The sequence below is a fragment of the Gossypium hirsutum genome, chromosome A01 (genome assembly GCF_007990345.1).
Source record: "Gossypium hirsutum isolate 1008001.06 chromosome A01, Gossypium_hirsutum_v2.1, whole genome shotgun sequence".
In the NCBI taxonomy this organism is placed as follows: domain Eukaryota; kingdom Viridiplantae; phylum Streptophyta; class Magnoliopsida; order Malvales; family Malvaceae; genus Gossypium; species Gossypium hirsutum.
Window position 1 is genome coordinate 63,829,738 of NC_053424.1, and position 22,485 is coordinate 63,852,222.

Below are 22,485 nucleotides of genomic sequence, written 5' to 3' on the forward strand. Positions count from 1 at the left end.
ATACATGTCATATTCCCCAAATATACAAGTCATTATACTGAAATAGTTTGTTGATAGTGTGAGAGGAGGGAGTAAGCATAATTGCTTAGTAAGTTCACATGTAAATAGCAAGTAACATAACCATGCTATAATATGAAATCCACATTTGCATAATATCACCAAAGCATTCATATCATATTTCTCATTCATGATCCTACTATATTATTGTTATATTGAAGTCTCAACCCGAGGGTTAAGTACATACCTATACAAATTTTCTCATTCACCACACTTACCAACATGTCACCTTCATTTTAGGTACTCACCTTATCCACTTAAGATTTACCCGTTGAACACATCGGAATATGATTCGAATACACGGATTTCATGCACATAAGTGCCATACCCGTAGCTAGACAAACTCAATAGCCTGCGGAAATTATGTATCCAAGCTACCATGTAACCCGCCCATAAGTGAACTCAGACTCAACTCAATGAGCTCGGGCGTTCGCATCCATAAGTGAACTCGGACTCAACTCAACGAGTTCGGATGCCTAGTTACATCTCACGAACTCGGGCTCAACTCAACGAGCTTGGAACTCAAATATCTTAGTGACATGTCACTTGTATTCTAATCTATTCCCAAGGTTCAAACGGGCTTTTTCCTCGATCACACATCTTTTTCATCTTCCACGGAATATCGAAACCGATACTCGGTAGCAATTCATATTTAACAAGTAGCACACATAATTTGAATATTACTCAATAATAACCACAAAGCATAATATTTCATTATATTAATCATCATATCATATAAATAACATTAAATTACTTAAAATAACAATTTTGTTACTACATTTACACCTGAACTTACCTCGGTACCAAATAAAGAAATTTTGCAATTTAGTCCACAATCTTTTCCTTTCCCTGATCAAGGTCGATTCCACATCTTTCTTGGTCTAAAATAACACATTTAGCTGATTTAATACTCACATTTATCAAAATAGTCCTTAACTCTAACTTTGGAAAATTTATGATTTTGCCCCTAAACTTTTGCATATTTACACTTTTACCCCAAAGCTCAAAAATTAATTTTTTTTTCCAAAGTTATTATGTTTTATGACATGCTGATCATTTTTCCCTTCTATGGCAACATCAAATTCTCACTCTAACATGTAGTTATAAACATTAGGTATTTTTACCGATTATGTCATTTTACTCGTTTTCACGTAAAATCGTTTAGCAAAAGTTGTTTAACACAATTTAAAGCTTCATATTCTACCATAAAACATCAAAATAAACACATCACCTATGGGTATTTTTCCAAATATAAACCCTAGGTTAAATTATTGCTAGAATAAGCTAAATCAAGTTACCAGGACTCCAAAAACGTAAAGAACATTAAAAACGGGGCTTGGAATCACTTACTATGGAGCTTGGAAGCTTGAAACAAACCCTAGCTATGGAGAACCCTTGAAATTTTGTCCTAATGAAGAAGATGGACATATTTTGCCATCTTTTTCCTTTTTTTAATCTTTTAATTACCAAATGACTAAAATACCCTTCATTAAAAACTTTGGTTATTTTTACCTATGTATGTCCACTTTTGTCCATGAAAACCTAATGGTATAGTTACCATTTAAGGACCTCTACTTCAATTATGCTCTTCAATTAAATCTTTTAACATCTAAAACTCATATTTATCAACTTTTGCAATTAAGTCCTAATAGGCAAATTAGACATGCAATTCATGAAATTTTCTATCGATATTCTAACACATGCATCTAATCACTCAATAAATTATAAAAATTAATCAGAATAAATTTTTCTACTTCAAAATTGTGGTTTTGAAACCACTATTCCATTTAGGCCCTAATTCGGGATATCACACTTTAAACTCTACTCTTGCTTTATTCTTTATGCATATACTCAATACCAAGTTTATGTTATTTATTTATTCCATGAGAAACTAATCCTCTCATGGGGGATTAGCGAGTGGAGGTATGATCTATTAAGTGTTTTATAGGGTTACTTAATGGATTAGTTGTTTGGGAGAGGCAAAACCTAAAACCCTAGGCCTGACAACCCTAGGAAGTCATCAAGGTGGGAATGACCTAAAATTAGATCTACTAGCGTTTAGTTTAGAATTAATTTAGTACTAGCCTCCCTTGGGTACGATCTTCAGAATGCTTATGAAGTGTTTCATTGTAAACAAACTATACTACAACCTAACCCATATACTTGCAGACGCTGCCTCAAATTCCATATATGTTGTAGCAGTATTCACACTTTGGAGGTTAGTACGTTCAGAGGCAGTCACAATTCACAATTATGATGGTGTCGTTTAATAAATCACAATTTCATATCAACTAACAATACTTTTCCGAGTGCATGTATAACAGTCTTTCAAATATTTCATAGCAAATCATCCCTATAAATATATCTTGCATAAACCTCATTCTCAATCAGAAACATGTTATACACACAACAAACATTCAACATATCATATAATCATCTACAACAATTTCAATCATACAGTCATTCAGACACTCACATTTCTGCTAACTTGCCAAACAATTAAGGCTCGAAACATATTTGGTTCAACCACTTATCATTTAATTACATAGCCATTTAACCACACCCGATCAGAAAGCTTATTTATCAATTATATCATTTAAAAATAGTATTAAAACATTCAAATTAATGAGTTAGGACCCACAACTTAATTACACTCTACCGCAGCACACTTGCGAATCTCACAGTTTCTAATAAACTTTAAAATCAACCTAAATTAAAAATCGTCATTAAACTCAATTAATATACCTCTTAACCCAGACACCCTTTTATGGGTTCAATCCAATCATCACAATTTTAACAAATTTTCAGATCAAAACTAGTTAGATTCCTTACAGTAGTTTTATGCGAAATGCACATGCGAACGTCTATCGGCTTCACTATTGATTTGGGGTGTTTAATTCGGCACCTAAAACATTTAAGTACTCAAAAATAAATATCTATTTTATCTTTAAAATATTTAATTCGATCAGTTAACAATTTCCCCAACATCTAAAATGAAGCTATGCACTAGCCTATAATCAACCACACTTATAGTTCCAAAATTATCAGATCAGAGTCACTGATTGATCAAGATTGATATTTCCTTAATTACACATGATCAAAGGCTGATTATTTATGAAAATAGATGATAAAAATTAAAGAAAAAATAGGTCCCTTTTGTACCTCTTAGCGTGGTGCACCACCACCAACGGTGGTGAAATCGGGGTTGATTTAAAACCACAATTGAAATAATTTAAAGGTTGGAAAAATACCCATTAAATCTTTAAAAATCACCCCAATTAAAAATATAAAAAATTGAAAGATCCATCAAGAAAAATTAAAGAAAATGATACTTACTCAAGTAAGAAGATAGGGGACGCAATGGTGTTCTTTTGGGGCATCAATGGAGGCCGATCTTGAGTACTAAAATTTTAGATTTAAGGCTAAAATTTTTATGATTAAATTACAGCAAGAAGAGAAAAATAATGGTGCAAGAACCCATTTCCAAAAGAAGATAATTTGATGGTGAATCTTGGTGGCTTGGGTGGCGGTACATAAGTGAAGAAAAAACGAAAATTGAAGAGAAAAGAGGAGAGGAAGAGGGTGAACGGCTAGGGTAGGGAAAATTTGACTTAAAGGTTGAAAAGTACAAGAAAAATTTGTATTTATACTTAGATTTCAAGGCTTGAGTGGCCAAAAAAAGGAGAAGGAGAAATTTTAGCAAAAATTAAGATATTTTGCAAGGGAAAAGAATCGAATTTGGGACCTTAACCTAATTTGCATACTTTCTCATTTTTCTTTTAACCATTAGGCTATTTCTTAATTCTTGACATAGCCTTACAATATTTATTTTAACAACAAGGAGTGTCATATACTAGGGTTTGATGCAAAATTTGAAAAATAATAAAAATGGTGTGAGAGAAGGGATTTGAACTTTGGTTTCAAGGAATGTTTCATTAACACTAAACCAACAAACTAGTAACTCGTTTATTTCCTAAAAATGCACAGATAGTCTAAAAAATTAGGGCATAACCACCCTCTTTCAATTCACAAACCCGACACCACTAACCCCCGATTTTGAGGATGTAAGAGTACCATCTTATAGCTCTAGTCCGACGATCGGACTGGGTAAGGGGTGTTACAGCACATAGTGGTGCCTTCAGACTGTGTCTTTGACACGACTGTGTGGTACAAACACTTTTCTAATTTTGTCCCTTTTCAACCATTCAACTTTTCTACATTTTGGTGCATATTTTCACACTTCACCCTACATTAAAACAAGCTAAAACATGTATAAAAAAACCCATTCATAGTACAGAATACCTAATAATCCATTGTACATACTTTGGTACTAAAATGTAACATTATACACTATGAACTTTCAACCCATCCAACATGCTTAGACATCTCAATTCGATATCCAGAATGTGCCATTCAAATAATTCAATACGAAATCAAAACATATTTTATTTCATATGCTTAAACACCTAACCAATATTAAGACATGATCAATCCATCCATTAGCCATACACCAACAATTCCAATAGCTACCTTACCACATCTTCAATGCAATCAATCATTATCGAGACAAGTAGAACCTAATCAACTAACAATCTTCATAATGCCAACATCCAAACTTTTACATTCATGATTAAGCATAATATATATTGAAGTACATATAAAAAACATCCAAAATTGATATTATCCAGCACAAAGCCAATACTATCTATCAATAACATTAACATACAAAATACAAAATGACACCCCTAGGTACATGCCAAACTTAGCTAAAATAAGAAGTATAGACATTGTGGAGTCGAGATTTTTAAAAGGGCGCCGAACGAATGCTTGAAACGAAAGATTCGAACCATATAATGAATGTACCATTCAATGAATATTTCTATAAGTCCAATACAATAAAAGGAAATGTAATAATTCACAACCACAATGATCATTAACCATTCTTCATGTATAAATTTTGCAAGCATATATTCATCATTCTAAGAACATTTTTGATATATGTATTCTCAGTCTGTATTACCTACTCAATGATACTTGGAGCTCACAAGCTCGTTCCCATCTTATTCTTTCATCTCGGATTGCCCAACAATAATGACATGCCACCCTAGATTGCTCGACGATGATGGCTTACCACCCTGGATTACCCAGTGACAATGGTTTATCAATTCATTCTTGTTACCCCAGATTGCTCGAGGACGATGACACGCCACACTGGATTGCCCGAAAATGATGGTTTATCAATTCATTCTTGTCACCCTGGATTGCCCGATGAAGATGGTTTATCAATTTTCATAACTCGCATATATTTTTGTCTCGACTTCAACTGATTGCAATTTGATCAACTTCTATTATGTTTCTTTAAAACTAATCAACATCCCCCAATTTCATAGCATACAAAATGTTATAAATATACAATATGCTACAGCTCAATTTCAATCCGATTAATATATGTAAATCAATTCCAAAGTTTTCAATTTTATTCATTCTAATCCATATTTATACATTGCATATCAACTACTTCAAGATAATTCAATTCTTTCTTAGCATGTAACAGCCCGGTTTTGGGCCTAATCGAAATAGTAGTTTTGGAATCACTAATCTGAGGCTAGAGAAATTATTTTTAATAATATTTTATGTGTTATAGCATGTTTATATGAATGCATGAAAATTTTGGTGGAATAATTTTAGCGATTGCATGCTTAATTGTGAAAAATGACTAAATCGCATAAAGTGTGAAAGTTTGTTCTACTAGCTAAAGGTGTCAAAAGGCTATGGAACATTAAACTAGAGGTCCTTATTGAGTAAATAGACCAATAAAATATTAGTGGCTGGACATGGAGCCTTAATTTAAGGGATGGTCAAATGTTAGGTGACTAAATTGATAAAATAATAATAAACCTAAAGACTAACTATCATCTTTTTTTCATTTCTTCTCTTCACCACCAAAATTATCAGCCATTTTAAGGGTTTTTGAGCTTCAAAATCTCATTCACTCATTACTCTTGCAAGTAAGTGATTTTTATGGTCTTTCTTGATAATTTTTATATTTTTGGGACCCTTGTACCATAAGCTAACTAATGGGGGGACTATTTTGCAAAATGGTTGAGAGTCTAGGGTTTTTACATGAGAGTATTCATGATGTTTTCTGAAATTTTATAGAAGAAAATGACTTATGGTTGTTAAATAAACAACTTTTGTGAAGCGGTTTTCATGAAAACACCTAAGAGGACCATTTTGTGATGTTTGTAAAATAGGTTGCAAATGTGTGAAATAATTGAAATTGTGAGATGATATAGGCTTAAAGTAGTTTCAGGTAGGCTTGTTTAATGTGGAAATTCAATGAAAATCGATTTACGAGCCTAGGGGTAAAATTATAATTTCGTGAAAGTCTAGGGGCAAAATGATCATTTTTCCAAAATATGAATTATGAAATGCATGGATTAATATGATGATTAAATTAGTGAATTTTTATCATTTTAGATCAAGAAATACAAAATCTAGACCTAGACCGGGGGAAGGCCAAGCTAGTAGACTAAATCCAACTAGTCGTCCACTTTTTGTATACCGAGGTAAGTTGTACGTAAGTAACGCAACTTTATCGTTATTTTGTTGAATGGTTGATTTTGTATAATATGGTTGAATATGCTTATGAATAATGCATGATGAAGTTAATGTAGCAAATTCTCGGTTAAACCTAGGAATAGATTGGATATCCATGCCATGGTAATTGAGTGATATGTGCGCCAATGTAAGACCATGTCTGGGACATGGCATCGGCAACATTATGAGAGCCAGAGTAAGATCATGTCTGGGACATGGCATTAGATAATGCGATCCAGGTCGCATCATGTTTCATACATCTCGACGACATCGAGATTGGCCTAAACTCGAGGGGCCCAAATGCAAAATGAGACCTTTAAATTCATTTATGCTGTTGGAATAATGACTTGATTTATTTTAGTTACTTTAGTCTTTAATTATGTCTTGTTTATTAAATACATATTTTAATTATGACATGCATTATGTGTTCTGCATTTAATAAAGTCATGCATTATGTGACTCCCATGTTAGTTTAAGTCAGCTTCATTAAATTTAGTCTTGCATTAAGTAACTCATTTGTTCATTTAGTTGCATTTAAATCCTTGCATTTAAGCATCTTAGTTTAATAAATGAGTTGCTGGACATTTATTTAACTCATCTTAGTTTAATTAATAAGTGTTTTTGTTGAAATTTATTTAATAGTTGCTTCTTTAAATAGTCTAGTTACTAAGATAATATATTGATGCATGAATTTAAGTTCATTTAATAATGCTTCTCTTAATTAAACTAGTTGTTGGAATAAATGATGCATAAGTGTTAGTTCATTTATTTAAGTTAGTTGTTAATTTTTTTTAAGCTTAATAATTGAATAAATGTGTCGGTTACATGTGTTAATTGTAGGTGACTTTCCAGCTCACATCCATTACATTTAAAGGCTGTTATGCATTCAATAAGGTGACTTTTCAAGAGATTTCGGTTACAAAAGAGAGGGTTGTTATAAAGAGGATTTAAATATCATTAAGAAGTTGTTTTATCAGTTAAAGGAGAGCATTATTCTTCTTTAAATTGGGCATCAACTTTGTTTCATCTTCTATAATCGTTTGCTTCATGAGTAATCACTACATGCATTCAATTCTCCATCAAAGAAGCTGGTGTCTTTTCGGTTGCTCATGGAGACTTCAAAAGACTTTGAAAGCAACTTAATTGAAGAAGTAAATCACATTGAAGGCTGGAGTTACTTGGATTAGAATTTCTATAGTTGTGACTTTTCATTAGGTCTCATTATTAGCTTAATTAAAAGTGACCATTCAGCTAGTCTTTTCTGACACTATAAATATATGTAACCAGTTTAGTGAAGGCAGAACTTTTTGGACATTTTGTTAATGTTTTGCTGCCAAATTTGTGAGGCAAACTTCTCTCTATTTTCGTTCAAGGATTCGTTGGCTACCTAGTGTTCTAGTTGTGTTATATGTTTTCTTTGTCGGAAACTAAACATATCACTACTCGTAGTGTGGCGTTCACCCTTATACCAAGGTTCCTACTTTGCTAAGTAGCGGGTTAAGGTTCTCCTATTCTCCATCTGACCACCTTGAAAACTTATAAACATTTGGGTCAATATTTTCTAATATTGGTTCATGTTTGTTTTGAGATCATTTTCATTCCATTCCATTCCATCTTTTCGTTTCATCATAACCGAACTATCAATTCATTTCACATCCATTGTTGGTTATCCAATTACTATATTTATTTCCATCTTTTATTATTTTTCTATAACCAAACCTACATAAACTTCATAACCATAAACCCATCTTTGAACCCTTTTTACATAGCTTCCGCCATTATTCATTTAAAACATCATAGCTTCCGCCATTATTCATTTAAAACATCCTTTGAACAAACCGAACGATACTTCTTCGTAGAAAATCGGGCAAACTCACATACGACTCGACTCACCCCGAGGTGAATCGTATCATTTGGTATCAGAGCTACAAAAACGAGGAGTACGAGCATTCAAAATTACTCCCGGGATAGTCTGTGACTCATCAAGTAAGTTTTAAAAAAAATTTGAAAAAAAATTCAAAAAAAAAAGTTCCAAAAAATACGAAAAAAATTCAAAAAAAAAGTTAAAAAAATTGAAAAAAAAAATTTGAACATTGTTTTACTTCTTCTCTATTTTTTGATCCTGAAACTCTTACCCTCTCATCCACTTCCATCTTTGACCTTTTCACCACACTATACCTGAATTATTATTATTATTTTTCTTGTAAGCCTACCCTGTATTAAATCACATCATCCCTTATTACCCATTTGAAACCGACCACCTAGACTAAGGTTAAGCCTTGGCGAATCTGCTTACGAAATCACGAGAGAGGTAAAGAGAGGTAAAAGGCACGAGAGTTGTGAGAGCAATAGAGTGGAGATAAAAGCTTATTCTCGAGTGTAAAATTTTCTTGTAAGTGACTAGTGAGGTTTGTGGTGAGGTATTCATTTTCTATTTTGTTTTATTCACTTTTTGTTTCATCTATTAATCATGTCTCGAGAAGAGTTTTCAGCCTTTGAATTTCAATATTTGCTGAAAGAGATGGAGTCTATGCTAGATCGAAAAATCAAGCCTATCCAAGAAAAGCTAGACTATCGAGCAAGAGCTCAACGGAAGCAAAATTCACCAAGTCAGAAAACGGAGTCAAGAACATCACGGAGACACACATCTGATGACTACTCGAGAAGAGATTTCTATCGTGATACCTATTTGACAAGAAATTCGAGTAGAAAGAAAGAAAGCTTCGAGTCTAAGGTCTTTCGAGATAACGAACGAGGGAGCCCAAGTAACTCTTCGTATACATCCACAAAGACTCATTCACGAATAATTGATCGTGAACTCTATCTAAATGATTTCACATCTTTTGAACAAAATACTTATCATGCTGATTCACTTGTATTATCTTCAAGTTGTAAAGAAAAAATGAGAGAAAAAGAAATAAAAGAAAGGCAAGAGGCGAGTAAGAGAGAAAATGAGAGATTCTTGAATGAGATCGAGAAAGTAATTGAAAAAGCCATTGAAAAAGAACAAAAAGGGAGTGAAAGAAAAGAGAGGCAAAAGATGATCATAAGAGAAAATGAATGGATTCTAAAAGAAATCGAGAGAAGCAAAAAAGAAGTCGAAAAAGAAAAAGAGTGTGTGCAAGAAAGAAAAGTTGAAAAAGAGAGTGAGCAAAAAGAAAGTGTGGAAGAAACGATTGTTCTTGAAGAAAAAGAAATGAAAGAAAAAGTTGATAGAGAGCAAGAAAAAGAGAGTGTTGTTTCCACTAGCCAATTTGTGAGTTCTTCTTGTCTTACCTCTTCTTTTCAGGTTCCTAACAATCCGTGTGACGAACTTCAAGTTCAATACTTTTCCGATGAGAGATGCTTTCGTATGATCAGAAAAGGAAAGGTTAAAGATAAAATCCAACTGCAAGTATTCAAAGATAAGGAATCTTTAGAAATCAAGCCACGACAAACAGGTTTGAAAGTTGTCGGTAAAATTTTTGATGGATTAATTTATAAAAGATCCCCTCATTTTGATTTAATTAGCCCTTATTCTTTGTTTGTGGTTGATAAGTCCATTCTAAGTGGAAGTATGAGGCGGTGTTCTCCTGATTTGTTTTGTGGTGTAAAACTTGTTGATGACTTCCGATTAAATTGGCAAGCACAAAATATCATCTTACATGGTAACGGTTCTTCACGAAAGACATTTAAGTTTGATTGTGGTGATTATGTGAATAAACTACAGCCTTGTGCAAAATCTTTAAATTTGTGCCCATCTGTCCTGATGAATGTTAGGAATTTTGATTGTTTGTTTTCATATATGCACAAATTCTTTTGGATCAGCATGTTTGAAATCATGACACACATGAAACCTTTGTTGCATTTTCTAGCAAGTGAACAAACTTATGTGTTTAAACCTGGAATTTGTTATTTTGGTTCGATATGTGGAAAATTCAAGCATTTCAAATTTTGTGTGACCAATTTTTGTTTGATTGATGCTTGGCTTTTGACTAAGGGAGCGAAATTTAAAAATTTTGAATACAATATAAAATCGTTCCTTGATCATTTTATTTGGCTATCTATAAATTTCTTGTGTCATTTTAAAAAGGTAAGGCCAACTCATATTTTTGATCCTGGCATCGATTCAGCATGTCCCTTAAAGTTCAACATCTACAGTGTCACTAACCCCTTTACTTTTCGTGATGGTGATACTTTGAGAAACGCTAGTTGTCCTTGTATTTCTCTTACAATTCAGTTTAGTTCGAGTAAAGAGCTACGACTTTACTATCTTTTCGAAGAGAGGAGGTTTACGTTGATTGAAAAAGATACTGCTCAAACCGATCCACATTCATCCATTCATATGGGAAAACAAGGTGAGTTTTCTAAATCTTTTAAGATTCAACCACCCCTTTTGAACGTTGATGGGAACATTGTTGATGTTTTGGTTTCTGAAACGCATTCGTACCTTGATGAGGTTTATTGTTCTTTTTTGATTAGTAATGGATGGTTTGAAAATGATGAGAACATTACTAATAAAGGTTGTGTCGTTGATGTGCATTCTTTGATCTATGGAAAAACCACATGTTTAAACAAGGCTATGCACATAAAACTTGTGATGTATGAGTGTTTTATTTATATGCATGCCCTATTATCGAATTTGGATATCTAACTTGCAAAGGTAAAACTTGTCAATTATTTTGAATTCGGCAATCGATCAAGTGCTCAAGTATGCACCAAGACTTCGAAAAGGAATTGTTCATTCTTGATTCATCATTTTATTACTCCTTGTCTTTATGACGATGACAATATTTTCTTGTGTCAAGCTGTGAATAAAATCTCGGAAAGTTTCTCCTGGTTTAACCTTCATTGTATCACTAACTTGTTTTATTCTTTTGTAGGTGACAATGTGAGGTGGTACCCTCTTAAAGAGGGAGGGCTGATTTGTGATCCTAAGAAATTTTTTTCGAGCAAATGGCCCGATTTGAGGACAAATTGTCTTGAAGAGGGGGTATGATGCGATCTCGGTCGCATCATGTTTCGGTACATCTCGATGACATCGAGATTGGCCTAAACTCAAGGGGCCCAAATGCAAAATGAGACCTTTAAATTCATTTATGCTGCTGGAATAATGACTTGATTTATTTTAGTTACTTTAGTCTTTAATTATGTCTTGTTTATTAAATACATGTTTTAATTATGACATGCTGTAACGCCCCACACCCGAGACCGTTGCCAGAGTCGAACACGAGGTGTTAACGAACTTAATTCATTTATTTACACAGTTCATTTTAAAATTTCCAGACAAGCTGGCTAACTGCGTCACTGTCACCTTAAAAATCATATCTCGAGTTCCAAAACTCGAAAACTAATTCCGTAAATTTTCCCTGAAACTAGACTCATATATACATCTACATATTTTTTTCTAGAATTTTTGGTCCGGCCAATTAGTACAGTTTATTAGTTAAAGTCTCCCCTGTTTCAGGGTTCGACTACTCTGACCTTCATGCATTACGACTTAGATATCTCCCTGTACCGGGCTTCAAGACATATGCCGTTTGTTTCTAATGAAGTTAGACTCAAAAAGGAATCTGTACATATAAATCATGACTTCTAATTATTTCTGGTTAATTTATGGTAAATTTCCAAAGTCAGAATAGGGGATCCAGTAACCGTTCTGGCCCTGTTTCACGAAAACTTAAACATCTCATAAAAAACGGCTCATATGGTCATTTCGCTTCTTCTATATGAAAATAGACTCATCAAGATTAGATTACATAATTTATTCATTATTTAATTATATTCCTACTATTTTTAGTGAATTTTCAAACTCACATCACTGCTGCTGTCAGCATCTATTTTAAGGTAAATTTCACCTATTTCATAGTTTCCATGATTCAACTAGCCATTTGACATACATAGCACCAAATATGATCGTGATTAACCATTCCAATGGCTAATCATTGCCAAGAATTTCCACACCTCTCAATAACCATATATATACAAAATGATTTTAATACTATGCTCAAAATATTTAAGCCATTTTCGCATGGCTATCCGAATATATACACATTACCAAAGGTACTTGATTAACAACAAAGGTTAGTCCTATACATGCCATTATCAACGTTTAACTAAAAGAGTACCAAAAGGGCTTAGATAGTGTGGACGACTTCGACTTCGACAATCCCGAGTCCGATAGCTGACGAACAAAAATCTATAAAACAGAGAATTAAAGAAACGGAATAAGCATTTAATGCTTAGTAAGTTTTGAGTAACGAAATTATTTACGACTAAAGTATAGCGTTCATATGACTAAATGAATAATTTCATATATGCACATTCTCAAAATTATAATTTCTTCACGCTTCAACCAATATATTCATACACAGGGTATCAAACCTAACTAGAGGCCGGAAGCTCGTTAATCAATTGAGCCAGTACTATTTGAAAGGAATCAACCTTTCCGATGCATATACGAAACATACCTTATCGTTTGTATTTTATGAGCGTATTAATTGAAATTATTACAGTAAGATCGCTCGCTTCCAAACCCAAGTATCTTCGGGATTTAGCCGGATATAGCAACTCGCACAAATGCCTTTGGGTCTTAGCCCGGATATAGTCACTAGCATGAATGCCTTCGGGACTTAGCCCGGATATAGTCACTAGCACAAATGCCTTTGGGACTTAGCCCGGGTATAGCAACTACTCGCACAAATGCCTTCGGGACTTAGCCCGGATATAGTAACTTGCACAAATGCCTTCGGGACTTAGCCCGGATATCATCCGAATAATCAAGCACATATACCAATAAATCATGACATATCCATATTTCATTATCATAACTAGAATTCAAACACAAGACGCTTATCAACCATTACCATTTTCGGCTCAATAGCCACATATAAAGAGCATGATTTTGATTTGCTTTATAACATGATCTCTATACACATTCGGCTACCCGTCATAGGTATAAACTAATCACCTCAATATACAATTCAAGTAGAATCATTATATCACCGTTTATTTGTTATGCTTATATGTCATGACTTAATCAAATCATAAACTAAGTTTCATTACTCGAAAACTTACCTCGGATGTTGTCAAACGATTTCAACGGCTTTTCGATCACTTTTTCCTTTCCCTTATCCAACTTTGATCCTCTAAGCTCTTGAGCTAAATCAAACAATTTACTTCCCAATCAAACACAATCACACGGCATCCATATACATTTTAGAACCATTCTTAACATATTTACTACTCATTTACAAACAAAATACTCATATCACATTTATAAAACTACAAGCCGAATATACCTATGTGTGACCATCCCAATTTAATCGATTTCTTGTTTTATGCAGTACCACATATTCACACATATATATATTATGCCATTTACTCATAAACCCCATTATGCCGAATATTCATTAACCAATAGTCACACACACTACTTATGTACAAAAATTTATCCACCCTAGCCTATAGTTCATTCGGCCATTCATCACTCAACCAAACAAAATTTCATAGCAAACTCCTATGACCAAGCACACACATATACTTACATCCCAATACTCATAACATTCAAAATCACATTTTAAGTAAATTATCTTAAACAATGCCGAATCCTTAAGTGATTAAACATCAAATTTTTACTCAATTCCCAAACATATAAACAACATTTATTCATGACATCAAGCATCTTCATTTCGGCTATTACTCATATATACACTAGCAATCAAATACTAACATTTGCACTTCACCTTAATAGCTAGCTTAGCAAACCTTAATTTAACATATAATTGTTCATAACACAATTAAAGCATCCTCTCCATTCCATCAATTCAAAACACATACATTGCCCAATAATATCCAAAATCATATTCGGCCTTAGTACTCAACTTGCTAGCCGATTTTTCTCCATCTAGCAACTAATGCACATATGTGCTCATTTGTTAGACTCTACTTCACCTAACTACCAATTTTTTTTTTCATCCAAATAACATGAACAACAACCATTTCTTGAACATTTTCTCTTAACCGATTACTCATGTTACCAACAATATTCAAAATTTGGACATGGGCTAAGCAAGGAGCTTAATGACTAACTCAAAAAAAATGCTAGAAATCCAAGAATCATCCTTGAACTTACCTTGATTTAGCTAACCACCATAGCTGAATTTTTCCAAGCTTGTTCTCTCCTAGTCACGGCAATGAGGAGCAAAGATGAAAACTTTGGTTTCTCCTCCCATTTACCACATGTTTTATTATTCTTAATTCCTTATTTTATTTTGTAAACTAATAATGCTAATAGAAAATACATATTATCATCAATGACCCATACCATGGCCGGCCACTACTTATTATAAATGGAAATTTTACATGCAAACCCATCATTTTTATAACATGCATTAATAGGTCCTTATAGATTAACCTATCACCTTTTAAAAGTGTCACACATAAGTCCTATTAATTAAATTCACATGCAATTGACTACATCGAAGCTTAAAACTTTCACACATTCATATTCACATATTTTAGACAATAAATATCATATTCAAATACTTCGGTGACTCGGTTTAGCGGTCCCGAAACCACTTTTCGACTAGGGTCAATTTAGGGCTGTCACACATGCATTATGTGTCCTGCATTTAATAAAGTCATGCATTATGTGACTCCCATGTTAATTTAAGTCAGCTTCATTAAATTTAGTCTTGCATTAAGTAACTCATTTGTTCATTTAGTTGCATTTAAATCCTTGCATTTAAGCATCTTTGTTTAGTGAATGAGTTGCTAGACATTTATTCAGTTCATCTTAGTTTAATTAATAAGTGTTTTTGTTGAACTTTATTTAATAGTTGCTTCTTTAAATAATCTAGTTACTAAGATAATTTATTCATGCATGAATTTAAGTTCATTTAATAATGCTTCTCTTAATTAAACTAGTTGTTGGAATAAATTATGCATAAGTGTTAGTTCATTTATTTAAGCTAGTTGTTAATTTGTTTTAAGCTTAATAATTGAATAAATGTGTCGGTTACATGTGTTAATTGCATGTGACATTCCAGCTCACATCCATTACATTTAAAGGCTGTTACGCATTCAACAAGGTGACTTTTCAAGAGATTTCGGTTACAAAAGAGAGGGTTGTTATAAAGAGGCTTTAAATATCATTAAGAAGTTGTTTTATCAATTAAATGAGAGCATTATTCTTCTTTAAATTGGGCAGCAACTTTGTTTCATCTTCCATAACTGTTTGCTTCATGAGTAATCACTACATGCATTCAATTCTCCATCAAAGAAGCTGGTGTCTTTTCGGTTGCTCATGGAGACTTCAAAAGACTTTGAAAGCAACTTAATTGAAGAAGTAAATCACATTGAAGGCTGGAGTTACTTGGATTAGAATTTCTATAGTTGTGACTTTTCATTAGGTCTCATTATTAGCTTAATTAAAAGTGACCATTTAGCTAGTCTTTTCTGACACTATAAATATATGTAACCAGTTTATTGAAGGTAGAGCTTTTTGGACATTTTGTTAATGTTTTGCTGCCAAATTTGTGAGGCAAACTTTTCTCTATTTTCGTTCAAGGATTCGTTGGCTATCTATTGTTCTAGTTGTGTCATCTGTTTTCTTTGTCGGAAACTGAACTTATCACTACTCGTAGTGTGTCGTTCACCCTTATACCAAGGTTCCTACTTTGCGAAGTAGCGGGTCGAGGTTCTCCTATTCTCCATCCGACCACCTTGAAAACTTATAAACATTTTGGGTCAATATTTCCTAATATTGGTTCGTGTTTATTTTTGAGATCATTTTCATTCCATTCCATTCCCTCTTTTCATTTCATCATAACCAAACCATCAATTCATTTCACATCCATTGTTGGTTATCCAATTACTATATTTATTTCCATTTTTTATTATTTTTCTATAACCGAACCTACATAAACTTCATAACCATAAACCATCTTTGAACCCTTTTTACATAGCTTCTGCCATTATTCATTTAAAACATCATAGCTTTCGCCATTATTCATTTAAAACATCCTTTGAACAAACCGAACGATACTTCTTCGTAGACGATCGGGCAAACTCACATACGACTCGACTCACCCCGAGGTGAATTGTATCATTAGCGTTGATATGTGCGCTAGTGTAAGACCATGTCTGGGACATGGCATCGGCATTGAGACGAGACCTAGTGTAAGACCATGTCTGGGACATGGCATCGGCCTCAACATATGAGCTAGTGTAAGACCATGTCTAGGACATGGAATTGGCAAGTTACCCTCTTGTGTGAGGCTTATCGGATATCCTTTAGTATTCCAAATGGTTTCACGGGTTATTTTAAAGCTTATGATAAAGCTATGGAATGATATAATCATGTTGTGAGTGGTACAGGTTCTTATTCTAAACTCATGAGATATGAGTCTAGTTATGATACCTTAATGGTAAGAATGACGTGAGTAAGTTCTAGATATGAATATGATTTTGGGATAATTTTGTAAACTTTGGCTTATACTTGTGATATATAAGCATGTAGTGGTATTTACCTTTGTTCACTCAAGGATGTTGGGTTGATTTATAATATGCTATGTGTTTAAATATGCATGGTTGATGTTGCTGCTTATTTATATGCAACTTACTAAGTTTTATGCTAACTCTCTCTTTTCTATTTTCGTATAGTGCCGCCAAGTTAACATCAGGAATCAAGGGACGTCGGAGGCATCGATCACACTATCACCTGAAGCTTTTGGTATAGCTAGTTTAAATGTTTTGAGTGTGGCATGTATAGGGACTTGACCTTTTGTTTAGTGTCATATTAGTTTAGCCACAAGTGTTGGCTCATATGGATGTGACACTTATTTTGTATAGGCCATTAATGTTGGCTAATATTGATTATTATTAAATACATTTGATGAAAATTCTCATGGTTGTGGCTACTTTGGTTATGTGTGTTTGTGCTTGGGTTGGTTATGTTTGATGTTGTGTAAGTTGGTCCAAGTAAGGGTGGCAAAAAGGCTTGGTAGATAGCCTTGTTTTTGTTCATACGGGCAGACACACGGGAGTGTGTCTAGACCGTGTGTGACACATGGCTTGCCCTATGGGTGTCTGGTAAGGTCGTGTGTCCCCTGCACCTAAATTTGGCAAAACAAAATGCCAAGTAGCAACCACACATGTGAATGCCCTAAAATGACCCTAGTCGGAAAGCGGTTTCGGGACCGCTAAACCGAGTCACCAAATTATTTGAATATGATATTTATTGTCTAAAATATGTGAATATGAATGTGTGAAAGTTTTAAGCTTCGATTTAGTCGATTGCATGTGAATTTAGTAATAGGACTTATGTGTGACACTTTTGAAATGTGATAGGTTAATCCATAAGGATCTATTAGTGCATGTAATCAAAGGGGTGGACTTGCATGTCAATTTCCCCCATTTAATTACTAGTGGCCAGCCATGACAAAGGGTGATGGGCAAAACATGTCATAAAACATGTTGTGCTAATGGTTTATGTGAGAAAGGATAAAATAATAATGGGAAGGTAAATGATGACAAAAAAAAATGTGTGTGGTTGCCCCCCCTCCATTGCCGTGAATGGAAGAAAGAAAGACTTCAACTTTTATTTTTCTATCTTGCTTCCTTGTCTCTTTCAAATGAAGCTAGAGAGGAGAGGCCGGCTGCATGTAGGGGAAAACCATGAAATTTGTTTGCTTATAAGTTGAAATTTTCAAGTAGAAGGCTAAAAAGGGGAGGAGCAAATTGAATAGGTAGAATCGGTGTTGGGAACCTTGGTGAGTTTTCCTTGAACTTTTATTTGATAATTGTTGAAACTGTCAAATTGCTGTCCGAATTTTACCTTGTTGGTATTGTTAATTGCTGCCCTGTTTATGCTGTCTAAATATTGTATTATTGATGCTGTCCGAATCAGCCTCCGAATGTGATATGTTACCGTAATTAAGCCAAGTGTTGCGAGTCCTCTTAGGCTGCCCACAACGCAACCTTTCAATACTAATGTTACCATGAATTTACCTTCAATTGATGGTGTGGTGTATATACATTTTAGAAAGAAAGATGTTGTTTAGTTGAATTTTCATTTGATAAATGTTCATTCGGTCAAATGGGAGAAGAATGAGATGAATTTAAATGTTGTGGTTTATTATTTTAGTTGCTAAATGAAGAAAAATTGGCTAACAAGGGAGTACTAAGGCCGAATATGATTTTGAATATTAGTGGTGTAGTTGCCGAATTTGAACTATGAAGTTATTGAGTAATGTGTGTGTTTTAAGTGATAGAATTGAGTGAATGCTTGGAATGTGATATGTATGAATTATGTGTTAAATTAAGGTTTGCTAAGCTAGCTATTAAGATGAAGTGAAAATGTTAGTAATTGATTGCTAGTGTATATATGTGTACTAGCCGAGCTTTGAATTTAAATAATGGTTGGAGCACCGTGTGTTGTAATGAGATTATTTGAGTGAAATCATAGATATTTATATGATGAATTCAATTGTGGATATACATGCTTAAATAAGATGCATACATGAATGAATAGATAGCTTGGTGTTGCATGTATTCGGTCATAAAGGTGCACATGAGGAAATGTTAGATTAATTGTATTAAATTGCTCAATGTGATTAAAAATGCGTATGACCATTTTGTGTTTGAGCTATAGGTGGCTATATGACCTATCAAACTCCTTGTCATATTCGGCCATAAGCTAGCATAATGAGACTTTAATAAGTTAAATTTGTTTGAATTAGCTCAAGAGCTTAGAGGACCAAAGTTGGATAAGGGAAGGGAAAAAGTGATCGAACAGCCGCCGAAATCGTTCGACCACATCCGAGGTAAGTTTAAAGTGATTAAATGTTGAGTAAATTCAACTATAATAGGATATAATGAGTTGATTTAATAAGATATGATGTGGCCATGATATGTCTTAAACTCAAATGGTAAGTTCCTAAGTGTTTGGACTTGGAAATTTAAGAGCAAATTGTAATAATTTGCTCAGGACAGCCGCAGTAACGTGATTTTAGAAAATCACTATAAATGTTTGGTGTGGAATTATAGGCTGAATAAAATATACAATCAAAGCTTAATTAGTCTAGTTTCTTATAAAAGAGACCGTGTAAGCAAAGGAATTTCCTATGAAGAGATATTTAAAATTGTGTGAGACGGTGTCAGAATGACCCCGAAATCCCCTGTTCTGATTTAAGAAAATCACTATAATTTGTAAAAAAATGGTTACGAGATAAAATTTATATGCTTAGACTCCTTAATGAGTCTAGTTTCAAATGAAATCAAATAGAACATACTTTGAATTCTGTACAATGAGAATTTTGATTCGTAGTGAAGACTGCTCAGATTAGTCAAACAGTGAAACAGGGGAAACTTTAAGAAAAATTTGGTATTGATTGGCCAAACCTAAAATTCTGAAAAATTTATGGATGAAAGATATACGAGTCTATATTCAGGGAAAATTAACGGCAAGTGATTTGGAGTCTTGTAGCTCCGATTATAAATAATTTAGTGACCATTGCTCAGGAAAATAGCTCGTAGTGAATATGTGATTTTGTTGTAAACATGGATAAAACTTGTTTTAGTTGCTCATAAGCTATTGATTAAACCCATACTTGAATTCTAAATCGTGATATTGTAAGTTTATGAGTATTCGAATATGAAATGATAGTATGGCGTAAAATTGAATTATTCATTGGAAAGTGATGGATGTAGATTCGGCCAAGACCAAGTCTGTACATGATAGTATATGTGGTATGTGAAGTATATTTGAATAAATGTGAAAGTGTATATATGTGATAAGGCCTAATAGCCGATGTGATGAATGTGAAAGTGTATATATGTGATAAGGCCGAATGGCCAATGTGATGAATGTGAAACTGTATATATATGTTATAAGGTCTAATGGCCGATGTGATGAATGTGAAAGTGTATATATGTGATAAGGCCTAATGGCCGATGTGATGAATGTGAAAGTGTATATATGTGATAAGGCCGAATGGCCGATGTGATGAATGTGAAAGTGTATATATATGTGATAAGGCCTAATGGCCGATGTGATGAATGTGAAAGTGTATATATATGTGATAAGGCCTAATGGCCGATGTGATGAATGTGAAAGTGTATATATGTGATAAGGCCTAATGGCCGATGTGATGAATGTGAAAGTGTATATATGTGATAAGGCCTAATGGCCGATGTGATGAATGTGAAAGTGTATATATGTGATAAGGCCTAATGGCCGATGTGATGAATGTGAAATTGTATATATGTGATAAGGCCTAATGGCCGATGTGATGAATGTGAAAGTGTATATATGTGATAAGGCCTAATGGCCGATGTGATGAATGTGAAAGCGTATATATGTGATAAGGCCTAATGGCCGATGTGATGAATGTGAAAGTGTATATATGTGATAAGGCCTAATGGCCGATGTGATGAATGTGAAAGCGTATATATGTGATAAGGCCTAATAGCCGATGTGATGAATGTGAAAGTGTATATATGTGATAAGGCCTAATAGCCGATGTGATGAATGTGAAAGTGTATATATGTGATAAGGCCGAATGGCCGATGTGATGAATGTGAAAGTGTATATATGTGATAAGGCCTAATGGCTGATGTGATGAATGTGAAAGTGTATATATGTGATAAGGCCTAATAGCCGATGTGATGAATGTGAAAGTGTATATATGTGATAAGGCCTAATGGCCGGTGTGATGAATGTGAAAGTGGCCGATGTGATGAATGTGAAAGTGTATATATATGTGATAAGGCCTAATGGCTGATGTGATGAATGTGAAAGTGTATATATGTGATTAGGCCTAATTGCCGATGTGATGAATGTGAAAGTGTATATATGTGATAAGGCCTAATGGCCGATGTGATGAATGTGAAAGAGTATATATGTGATAAGGCCTAATGGCCGATGTGATGAATGTGAAAGTGTATATATGTGATAAGGCCGAATGGTCGATGTGATGAATGTGAAAGTGTATATATGTGATAAGGCCGAATGGCCAATGTGATGAATGTGAAAGTGTATATATATGTGATAAGGCCTAATGGCCGATGTGATGAATGTGAAAGTGTATATATGTGATAAGGCCTAATAGCCGATGTGATGAATGTGAAAGTGTATATATGTGATAAGGCCTAATGGCCGATGTGATGAATGTGAAAGTGTATATATGTGATAAGGCCTAATGGCTGATGTGATGAATGTGAAAGTGTATATATGTGATAGGGCTGAATGGCCGATGTGATGAATGTGAAAGTGTATATATGTGATAGGGCCGAGTGGCCAACGTGATGGATGTGAAAGTGTATAAATGTGATAAGTCCCGAAGGGCATTTGTGTCAGTACTATATCCGGGTTAAAACCCCGCAGGCTTTATGCGAGAATATTATCACTGATTAATGTCCGTAGGCTTCGTGCTCGTACTATATCCAAGCTCTAAAGACCCGATGACTACGTGTGGAGATTTTGTCCAGGTAAGCCCCGAACTAAAGGTTTTGCTGAAGATTCAAGTAAAGCGTAAGATTATACAACTTCACAGTAACAATTGGTAATAAATACGTTCAATGCGTTAAGTTGGTCAGGTATGTATTTTGAGATTATATTTAAGTTTGATTTAGACTAAATCACAAGGTCGTTATGTGATGCACATGTGAGTAAAGCAATAAGACCGTTCTATGATTATTGTGCATTTGGTCAATGTGGAAAGTCAGGAAAAAAAATATGTAATGTACCTATGATCATAAAAGGTCACTATCAAGTGAGAATTTATCTGCCTATTATATATGGTGAGATGTGCATATTCGGTAAAGGGATGGTATGCCCGAAGGAAG

At 34.0% G+C, this 22,485-nt stretch overlaps 1 protein-coding gene across 1 annotated transcript; it reads left to right on the plus strand.

Annotated features, from left to right (window-relative positions):
• Window positions 1-9,178: 9,178 nt before the first annotated feature.
• On the plus strand, window positions 9,179-11,732 carry LOC107894910 (uncharacterized). Its single transcript, XM_016820081.2, has 2 exons — window positions 9,179-10,994; window positions 11,520-11,732. Exons 1-2 carry the CDS (start codon window positions 9,179-9,181, stop codon window positions 11,633-11,635), a joined length of 1,932 nt encoding a protein of 643 aa, XP_016675570.2. The 3' UTR covers window positions 11,636-11,732.
• Window positions 11,733-22,485: the final 10,753 nt, after the last annotated feature.

Bases quoted from the DNA above. Each gene is read 5' to 3' on its own strand.
- LOC107894910 (XM_016820081.2), top strand. From the start codon at position 9,179: ATGGAGTCTATGCTAGATCGAAAAATCAAGCCTATCCAAGAAAAGCTA. The intron at 10,995-11,519 runs GTGAGTTTTCTA...ATTCTTTTGTAG, and splicing joins CATTCATATGGGAAAACAAG to GTGACAATGTGAGGTGGTAC.